General features: G+C 36.4%; 1 protein-coding gene across 1 annotated transcript; it reads right to left on the reverse strand.

Moving 5' to 3' along the window:
* Positions 1–6,842: 6,842 nt before the first annotated feature.
* Positions 6,843–8,747, reverse strand: LOC141320023 (uncharacterized). The gene is made up of 2 exons (XM_073833285.1): positions 8,688–8,747; positions 6,843–7,965 (listed from the first exon to the last, which is right to left on the reverse strand). The coding sequence occupies exon 2, from the start codon at positions 7,939–7,941 to the stop codon at positions 7,054–7,056; it is 888 nt and encodes a 295-aa protein (XP_073689386.1). The 5' UTR covers positions 7,942–7,965; positions 8,688–8,747; the 3' UTR covers positions 6,843–7,053.
* Positions 8,748–11,255: the final 2,508 nt, after the last annotated feature.

Here is an 11,255-nt window from a genome sequence, read left to right on the forward strand (position 1 = left end):
AAATTGACAGTTTATATACTTTTTAACCTCAAATGCACATGCATAGTGTGTAATCCAGGTCAATACAGTTATGGTATGTCGATAAACCCCTATGTCATTTTCGTCTTCTACATCAAAATTGTCCTACAATGCTGTTCTGCCCTTTTGTAAAGAGTGTTTGATCTAAACACTGGGTTGGTACTTCTGCAGTGATGTAGGACGATTTTGAAATTAGGAAAGAAAATGATATGGGAGTTTTTTGACATACCCTAAATATATTGACCCGGATCACACGGACTACACATGCGCATCTGAGTGCTGAGACAAGACGACTATTTGAGGTAAAAAAAAAAAGTGTATAAATTGTCAATTTGTTTTGAAATTAACCAATCATTTCGCTAGATAAGACCCCTTCTTCCTCGTCTGGGATCATTTAGAGCCCTTTGAAGCTGCGTTTAAACTGCATTTTGGAAGTTCAAACTTGGGGGCACCATACACATCCATTATATGGAGAGAAATCCTGAAATGTTTTCCTCAAAAAACATAATTTCTTTACGACTGAAGAAAGAAAGACATGAACATCTTGGATGACAAGGGGGTGAGTACATTATCTGTACATTTTTGTTTTGAAAGTGAACGAATCCTTTAACACACAAATCAGCAGCAGGAGATTTTTTGGCAACTACAATAGTTATTTGCTTCTCTTTGCACTTGCCCCAAGTGCACAAATCTTATAGTGGCCTATTTCGAGACTACATGCTGCACAATAACATCCTATGTCCATAAAGATAGCTGTAGGTAGTTCTACACTGTAAAAAGATTTCACCAAATTACACTTAAAAACCTACGTTCAGCAGCTGCCTTAATTTTTTAAGTTAAATTAGCTTAAAACTACAAGCCATTTTAACTTATTACAATAAAAATTAGTTGATTTAACTTGTGAGCTTAAATGACTTAAGTTGATTTAACTTAACATTTTAAGGCAGCTGCTAAACTTAAGTTTTTAAGTTGAAACTGGTGAAAACTTTTTACAGTGTACATATAAAAGTATACTCTTTCCTCAACCTGTGAAGAGACCAAGGCGTTATTTCACTTACTTTTATTATCTCGCGTGCTACGTCATACCGATTTTTGCCAAATACATGCGGCATTCAGTCGGACATTCGAAAAAATGGATCCGACTAGACGGAAAAAAACATTTAGCTGACATGCTGATATGGTGTGTGATCATGTGATCAGTTCGCGAGTCTATTGACTTGGTTGCGGGAGACAAATAAAACGAGACAAAACAGAAAAACTAAATAGAACTTTAGGTTCTTCACAGCCTCATGTTCATTCATGCAAAATCAAATATGGTGCCAACAATAAGGTCCATTATGAATTAAAATTACCTTTTGAAAAACACAAAATAATTTAATTAACAAGGACCGAATGCTACTTTTTTCTCTCTAAAACTGATAATATTGTCATGGTAAGAGAATGATTATTTTTTAGCTCCACAGCTGTGAGTCATCAACATTTCACTTCTTTTTTTTTTTTGCATCTTTTTAAGTGGTTGACTGGTTCAATAATATTCTTGTTTGTGAATTTTTCTCTGGTGTACTTGATGTTTCCTCATGAATGGTGATGCGTAAACAGCCTGGAAGTTTATTGTCCTAGAGACGGCGGATACACAAACATACATCAGTAAGTAGCAGCAGTTTGCTCTAGGAGAGAGGCAGGAAGTGGATGTTGTGTAGAGGCAAGGAAGGAAAATAAGAAGTTCTTTTTGGCCGCATGCATGTACCGAAGGACAGTTCCCACAGCACCCTTCTCAAGCTCCGTCCACACGCACATGCGCGCAGTGGATGTGCCGAATTCCAGAGCGTCTCGGGGGTGCAAGGTCATGACTTTAATGGTAATAGTTGACGTGGACACTCCTTCCCACAGACCAAACTCACTGAAATTACGCACAAACACACACAAATATACACAGAGTATGAAGTATGTCAATGAGATGGTGACCGGCGGGTCAAGTGGTTAACCAATGAAAAAACCTTTGACCTTGTACAGTGGGGTCATAAATTCCTGGTCAGATTGTGTAAACACAAGTAAGGAACAAATAACAAAACTCGAGTTGATTGTTTCGGGCTAGCCTGACCCCAACCATAGTATTGTTTTTTACTCTAATTACTGCGGTGGAATGAAAGAGGGAAAATTATGTGATTCTGTCTTTCTTTTCACAAACTTTTGGTGTTTTCCATTACTACCGTTGGAGGGTAAAACTGTGAGAGGGCCTGAAAACCTACTTGGCATTAAGCAGATGGATTTTTATAACATTTCTAATTGCCTTGCTCAAGGGTATACCGAGATAAAACGAAGCATAATTCACAGCAACAGCATACCAAGAAATGAACCTGCAACCTTTGTATTATCAGGCCAGATCCTTAAGCACCACCTCTCTTCTATGGATATTCAATATATTTTTACACTTTTGTTTTAACACATTCAGTGAGATCCAAAAGTCTCAGATTCAAAATTAAATATAAACATGGAATAAAACTGCACAATGTTAATTATTTTATCATACAAAATGCTATGATATTTTTTATTTATTACTGATCTGAATAAGATATTTCACATAAAATATTAAATATAGTCCACAAGAGAAAATAATGGTTGAATTTATAAAAATGACCCCGTTCAAAAGTTTACATACACTGATTCTTAATACTGTGTTGTTACCTGAATGATCCACAGCTGTGTTTTTTTGTTTAGAGATAGTTGTCCATTAGTCCCTTGTTTGTCCTGAACAGTTAACTTTATTTATTTTAGTTTTATTCCTACATGCACAATCACACACATGAAAACATTACCTGATCAGGACAAAATTCTTCTATCTCCTGTGGTCTCACCCTGATGACTTTACCAGAGAAAACCACATTTGCCCTGTGCTGACAAATGCTGGAAAAATGCAACACTGGAGGATTTCCAAGCATATATCCACACACTCACTCACACACTCACTCACTCACACACACACACACACACACACACACACACACACACACACACACACACACACACACACACACACACACACACACACACACACACACACACACACACACACACGTTGGGTTTACATGTTTTATGGGGACATTCCATAGGCGTAATGGTTTTTATACTGTACAAACCGTACTTTCTATCGCCCTACACTTACCCTACACCTAAACCTAGCCCTCACAGGAGATTGTGCACACTTTTACTTCCTCAAAAAAACTCATTGTGCATGATTTATAAGCCTGTTTCCTCATGGGGACCTGAGAAATGTCCCCACAAGGTCAAAATCTACTGGTATTCCTATCCTTGTGAGGACATTTGGTCCCCACAACGTGATGAATACCAGGTACACACACACACACACACACACACACACACACACATTCGAAAACACACACATGCCTCTTCTGCTTTGTCAGCATGCGTACTGTATACTCCTTTTAGTTGGGTTTGCTAAATTGAGGCCCCTGCTTCAGATTATTACTGATGAATTTTTCAGCCTCTGGCCCATCCCTAACCTCAGGAAATCAGCACTATATCACCTCAATTGACTGTCAAATGCAGTACATAACTGGTATTGCTCTTTGTATATGTGTGTGTTAATTATGGCTTGTAGTTCCAGGTGTAAAAACAAAAACGGATATCAGTGAAAGCTGATCGCTGTGGCATCTCTCATAGTCTGCAGGTACACATTCTCAGATAAAAACACTGATTATTCAGGGCCAATGGCTGACAATCACAAAACTGAAAACATACACTTGTATTTTGTTCCCTAATTTTTTATGTACCGAATGTTTTCTGTTGGAAAGCATCTGTTGAGGCAGATTCAGATGACACTGATGATTAAACACATGTCTGTTAATTTAACTAGTTATTAAACGTTAGTTTACACAGGTTGCAAGAGCTTCATGAAAGTAAGCTGCTTTCATTTATGCCACTCCATCTGATCATTGCCTCAAAATTTCTGATTTAATCTGTATTAAATCCTGCTTTTCTTGACCAGTGGTTGTCAAATGAGTAGAAACTCGATAAAATAAGATTTTTTTGTGTGCTTTGTCTGATATATACAGCCTGAAATTATTCATACCCCTGGCAAATTCTGACTTAAAGTTACTTTAATTCAACCAGCAAGTTTTTTTTTTGACCGGAAATGACACAGGCTTCTCCTAAAAGATAATAAGACGATGTTCAAGAGGCATCATTGTGGAAAAAAAATATTTCTCAGCTTTTATTTACATTTGAACTAATTATTCATAGCCTGTGCAAACTGTCACAGTCTATGGGAAAATCCATTCTATACCATTCCAAATAGTCCAAGCTGTTCTAAATCATCCTAATTACCCTGATTCATTGGGAACAGCTGTTTTAATCAACTCAACAAGTGAAAAACAGAAGCTCTCTGCTGTTGGCTGCTCACAAGTCAGGAAAGGGCTATAAGACCATATCTAAATGTTTTGAAGTTCCAGTGGCTACAGTGCAAAGTATTAATAAAAAATACAAGACGTTCCGCACTGTGAAAAATCTCAGAGGATGTGGATCACCACCAAGGCCATCCTGATGAATCGGGGCTCAGCTGGTGACAACATCTCAAGGCAGACAGTCCAACAGACACTGCACACCGCTGGGTTCCAGGAACGCAGACCCAAGGAGGACACAACTTCTCCAGATAAGACACACAAAAGCCGTTTGGCCTTTGCAAACAAACATCTGGACAAAGAAGAAGACTTCTGGTCTTCTGTTTTATGGTCAGATGAAACAAAAATTGAATTGTTTGGCCACAATGATGTAGCCTTCATTCATTTGGCGTCAAAAAGGAGAAGCCTTCAACCTTAAGAACACCATCCCCACTGTCAAACATTGTGATGGGAACCTAATGTTTTGGGGGTGTTTTTCAGCCGGTGGACCAGGGAACCTAATCACAGTAAACAGCACCATGAAAAAGGAGCAATACATTAAAATTCTCAACAACAACACCAGGCAGACTGCAGAGAAACTTGGCCTTGGGCACCAGTGGACATTTCAGCACGACAACAACCCAAAACACACAGCAAAAGTGGTGAAGAAATGGTTAGCAGACAAAAACATTAATGTTTTGCAGTGGCCCAGCCAGAGTCCTGACTTAAATCTAATTGAGAATCTGTGGAAGGAGCTAAAGATCAGGGTGATGGCAAGGAGAACCTCCAACCTGAAAGAGTTGGAGCTCATCGCTAAAGATGAATGGGCAAAACTACTGGTCAGCAATTAAAGGAAGCGTCTGATTGCTGTAATAGCCAACAAAGGCTTTTCTATTGATTATTGAGAAGGGTATGAATAATTTTGGACATGCCACTTTTTGTTCAAATGTAAATAAAAGATGAGTAATATTTTTTTCCACAATGATGCTTCTTGTACATCGTCTTATTATCTTCTGGGAGAAGCCTGTGTCATTTCCGGTCAAAAAAAAAAAAAACTTGCTGGTTGAATAAAAGTAACTTTAAGTCAGAATTTGCCAAGGGAATGAATAATTTCGGGCTTGACTGTATATGTATGTATGTATGTGTATATATATATATATATATATATATATATATATATATATATATATACATACACACACACACACACACACTACATGGCCTTATATGCCCCGCATACATGTACTATAGAACTATCACTGCTTCACATCGCTGTGGTGATTTAGCCATTGTTTTGTACTGTAACCTGCAGCTGATTGCTGTCTAAAGACTTTTCTTATCTGTCCGGAGCACAGCGGGACAGCTGCCAATCTGATCTCAGACATACAGCGAGAACACTGCAAAATGGCAGGAAATTCCACTTTGAACAACTCCCAACAGCAGCAGCAGCACAGAAGATGCCTTTAAAACCAGGCCATGAGCCTGTTACATAACGGTACAGAATGAGACTTTAACAAAAGGCGTATATTTCTCTTGGGGACAAGGAAAAAAAAAAAAAAAAAAAAAAAAACATGTTACGATTAAAATAGAAAATGCCCAGAGCAGAATATGGCTGACCAGGGCTGTGTTTCCAAAATGCATTGTAAGCCTATAAGATCGTAGAACCATTGCCACCAATGGTTTCTATGATCAACAAAGTTCATGATGCTTTTGAGAAACACATACCATGACTGTTACATTATATATATCATTATACAAATCAAAGATGTAATTTGGGAAAAAATAAAATAATGTTTATACAAGGCTGTCATACTTTTTTGTTTTTAATCATTTGTGACATTGCGGGGACTGACCTGCATGTTTTGTTCTCATCACAGAGACATGCACTCAAAAGTAAAGTATTTATGCCACCTAGTGGACATAATGAGCAATGAACTGAGAAAACTGAATTTTATGATAATATGTGACCCTGGACCACCAAACCAGTCGTAAGGGTCAAATTTCTGAGATAGATATAACTTTCCATTGATGTATGGTTTGTTAGGATATGAAAATATTTGGCCAAGAGACAACTATTTGAAAATTTGCAATCTGAGAGTGCAAAAAAATCTAAATATTGAGAAAATCACCTTTAAAACTCAAATGAAGCTCTTAGCAATGCATATTACTAATCAAAAATTACGTTTTGATATATTTACGGTAGGAAATTTACAAAATATCTTCATGTAACATGATCTTTACTTAATATCCTAATGATTTTTGGCATAAAAGAAAACTAAACAATAAAAGAAAACTAAAAAAGTTGATTTGTAGTAGTTATAGGATCACTCTGAATTCATTGGCAGCGTTAATGAAGAATGTATATTACTAGACATTATATGTCTCAAAGTCAGATCACAAATATAAAAATATCACCAAACATTTGCTGTGGTTATAGAAAGCTTTATTTCATTATGATTTATAACAAAAACACAGAAGCCAGTTGAAATGTATGTGATACAGTGTAAATCAACATTAAGCGTATTGAATCACAATATAATTTTAAAGAATGCATTTTAAATCATGTATTACAATTTCCAATAATTGTGCTTATAGCTGCCATATAGTGGCACTGGGTTAGATTATTTAAGATACTGCACTACTGGTATGCCAAATACATTTTCTGGCCCTTGTTGCCCTCATTCAGATTTTTGTCGACAAAGTTGATGCCAGCTTTCTGATACACGGTCCAGGCCGCAGAGTTGATCAGCAGAACCATGTTTTTGATCTGTGATTCACATCCTTCAGTCAGGTACCACACGTAGACCTCCTTTCCCTGGGTTCCAGAGTTGAGATCAACGCTGAGCTTTTTGAAGTCTTCATTCTGAAGCTTTATGTTTTCCTGGAAGCTGATGGATGCATTAAGAGCAGTGAGAGCTTTGCTCTTATCAGTTGAGCGGCGATACCAGAGGAAGACGTAGTTTCCACCGGCGCCACGATTGGTGTCTTCATCCACACGGGTGAAGCCCAGATCAAACTTTTGCTTGTCTGAAGAGAAGTCAACAGTTGCTGCGATCTCACAGATGTAGCTCGGCGTCTCTCTCTTCACCCACAGGTAAATGTACTTTCCTCCCACCCTACGGTTCAGATCACAGCCCAGTCTCTCCCAGCCATCCTTCAGAAGAGCAGGTTCTTCTTTGGCATCTTTGCTCACCTCGAGGTTCACAATCGGTATGTCAGATTCAGTGCTGCCATAGAAGTACCACAGAAAGATGCTATTTACTCCAGCTCCTGCATTCAGATCCTTGTTCACCAGTTCATACCCAGCATCAGCCAGACCAGATTCCATTTGGGCATTAAAAGAAAACTGGATCCTGGTTATTGGTTTAATGCCACACTCTTTCTTGTACCAAAGAAAGATCCGGTTTTTACCGGTTCCTTCATTGAGGTCAGAATTGATGAGCTGATAACCATTAGCTCCAAGTATTTCCTCCTCATCTTTAGAGGTGGAGACGTTGAGCTTTGTTATTAGATGTGTATTTGCCATTGTTTTTTTCTTGGCAGAGGAATTCTGCAATATAAAATGGAACTTTGTTTATTTATTGCTTTATTACACAATAAGACAACTATATCAATTATTTATCCACTGTATAATTCATTTCTGTATAGTATTTCAGATCTTTGTCATTAAAATAAATACTTTAAAGCTAATGTTACAAGCACTACAGTACTATTAGACTAATAATTCACATAGATATATTGGTGCATTACATATATCTACTTCAAAGTATTTCAAGGTAGGAATATTACATGTTAAATATTTGTTGTAATATAAGTCTAGTTTATTTGAAGTAAATAGTGCCATACAAAATATTGAGGAGCCTCACCTTCATAAACAGGAAAATAACAGTGTTAATGTTGCAAAATGAATTGGTAACACTTTACAGTGTTAAGAAAAATCCATTAGCTAACATGAACTAACCATGACCAATATATTTGAAAGCATTTATTTTTATCTTTGTTAATCTAACTTAACTGCATTAATTAGTGTTAACAAATACAACTTTAGATTTAAAAAATGTTGAAATCAACATATACTAAAGACAATACTATAAAGACAATAGTGCCATTATTCAGCTTGGTTCAATAACAGTGTCATTGTTGCCAAGCTCGTCAATTATGAAACCATTTTAATTCAACTCTAAAGCAGCTCTACAAAAAGTAATAGTGTCATTATTCAGGTCAAGTCGGTTCAATGTTGATTCAGTTTAGATCAATACATTACCACCTTACCAGTAAATGCAGGACTGGTCTTGCGAGTTGTAGAGGACACAGATTTCGTCTGATGATAACAGAATGGATTTTTGTGGAGCTTTCATTGGGCTCTCACTTATATATCATATAATCAGCTCCCCACCCGCCCCTTGCTGTTATATCATCATTAACCAACTTATTTCTCAACCTAGCACATGACCAAACTTTAACATTGCAGTGTGGTTAAAGAAATGTCTTTTTCTGAGAGTGTAGGAATTTCAAGTGCCTTAAAAAAAAAGTCCAAACAGGTTAGGTGTGATAAGTTTTTTTTTTTTTTGTCTGTCATAAGATCATTTTGTCATTAGTTTCTTTTTCCAGTGAAGATGTGGTTTTATGTCTAGGAAAAGACAATATGCATACCCAGCATATGTTTTCCAAGGCCAAAGATGATTTGAAAGTTAAGAAAAAAACTTGCTCTATCCCTGTGTTTGATATATAATTACTAAATTTTTCTAGCATTTTTTAAGTTCTGTGCTCCAAGTCAGCAGTTAACAGAATTTCATATGGGTAAAATGAAGGTGTATATTTAGACATTACGTCATTTGTTTACTGATGAAAGGCTGCATTGATTAGATTTGCTGAGGAAACTACACTGGCAATACCATCTCTCCATTCATCCATCTTTACCTTACTGGCCATTCACTGTTGAATATTTAGCTCAATGTTTCATATTCATTGTAGACTGTTTAACTTTTTTTGTTGATAATTAAACATTTAATTTGACCTTGCCTACATTAGAATAGTTTGATTAATTGTTAATTGTTTTACTATTAATTTAAGACATTCAAGATCTTTAAAAAACAATAATAATAAAATAAAACAACTGTATTCTATTTATTTATAAATTTATGTATGAATTGTATTTATTTAACATTATTCTTACTTTAAGAATAATATATACATATTTTGGACTATGGGGGGCGCCATTATTTTGTTTACGCAGAACGGTTGCACTCGGTAAGCAATTGGCACAGAGCGTCGCTATTTTTTTTACCGCAACACAACTCGGAAAATTAAATATTGATAAGATGACCACAGCTACTGAAAGAGCTTACAGGTGGCGATGGATAAGCGTAAAGCTTAAATCAAATGCTTTTATTCGTCCACAGACATCTTTCCATTCTTTTCTTCTCTTCTTATCGCTAGGAAAGCAGTGAAGACTTGCATCGTTTCTCTTGTTGTTGCTAATTTTACCGCAACACAACTCTGAATACAGAACCTGGAAATTAAAATACAGGTAGGATGCCACGTTTTGCGGCTTAAGCCATATAAGTCTTAATACTCAGAAAATATAGCACTGTGTATTTAACCGTATTAAATTAAATCCATATGCCAGTGTATTTTCAAGATGTCAGTTAATCAGAATCAGTGGAATCCATATGAAATGATCGCATTCTTTTAAACAACATTGTCTCATATTAAATGATGAGATGATAAAACCACACATATTTCATACATTTAAAGGAGTAGTTCACTTTCAGAACAAAAATTTACAGATAATGTACTCACCCCCTTGTCATCCAAGATGTTCATTTCCTTCTTTCTTCAGTCGTAAGGAAATGGTGTTTTTTGAGGAAAACATTACAGGATTTCTCTCTATATAATGGACTTCAATGGTGCCCCCGAGATTGAACTTACAAAATGCAGTTTAAATGCAGCTTCAAAGGGCTCTAAATGATCCCAGCCGAGGAAGAAGGGTCTTATCTAGGGACACGATCGGTTATTTTCTAAAAACATTTACAACTTTTTAATCTCAAACGCTCGTCTTGCCGAGCTAGACAAGATGAGCATTTGAGTTTAAAAAGTATATAAATTCTAATTTTTTTTTTAGAAAATAACCCATTGTTTTGCTAGAAAATACCCTTCTTTCCTTGGCTGTGATCGTTTGGAACCCTTTGAAGCTGCATTTTGGAAGTTGGGGGCAAATTCGGGGGCACCATAGAAGTCCATTATATGGAGAGAAATCCTGAAATGTTTTCCTCAAAAAACACCATTTCCTTACGACTGAAGAAAGAAAGACATGAACATCTCGGATGACAAGGGTAAATTTTTGTTCTGAAAATGAACTTCTCCTTTAACTGAATCATTCTGAACTGAACTCACTGTAAAAAAAAAAAAAAAAATCACTGCTAATATTGAAAAATTCAAGGCAGCACATTGCATTCAGATTTTTATGTTTTCCCAGCGATAAGCAATATAATTATCCCAATTACAATAAGGTTGTTCTCTTTACTAATATTATTTAGTTCTGATAAGGGACAGCGCTTTAGCCATGTGTTTACCCCAACTATAATAATGTTGTTGTCCTTACTAATATTATTTAGTTCTGTTGATGAACAGCACTTAATTCCTCGTTCTACCAATGAATATATGTTTGCTCAGTCAATTGCCTCATTCACAGCACTAGAAAATGTTTTTTATAGAAACATCATTAGAAGACACCTGATGTTAATAAGCAGAATCACCAAAGGAGAAGACCAAATTTTAAAAGCAACCATTATAGTGGTCAGTGTTTGCATTAGTTGGGCTCTTGACCCATAAATCTTC

The sequence above is a fragment of the Garra rufa genome, chromosome 1 (genome assembly GCF_049309525.1).
Source record: "Garra rufa chromosome 1, GarRuf1.0, whole genome shotgun sequence".
Classification (NCBI taxonomy): domain Eukaryota; kingdom Metazoa; phylum Chordata; class Actinopteri; order Cypriniformes; family Cyprinidae; genus Garra; species Garra rufa.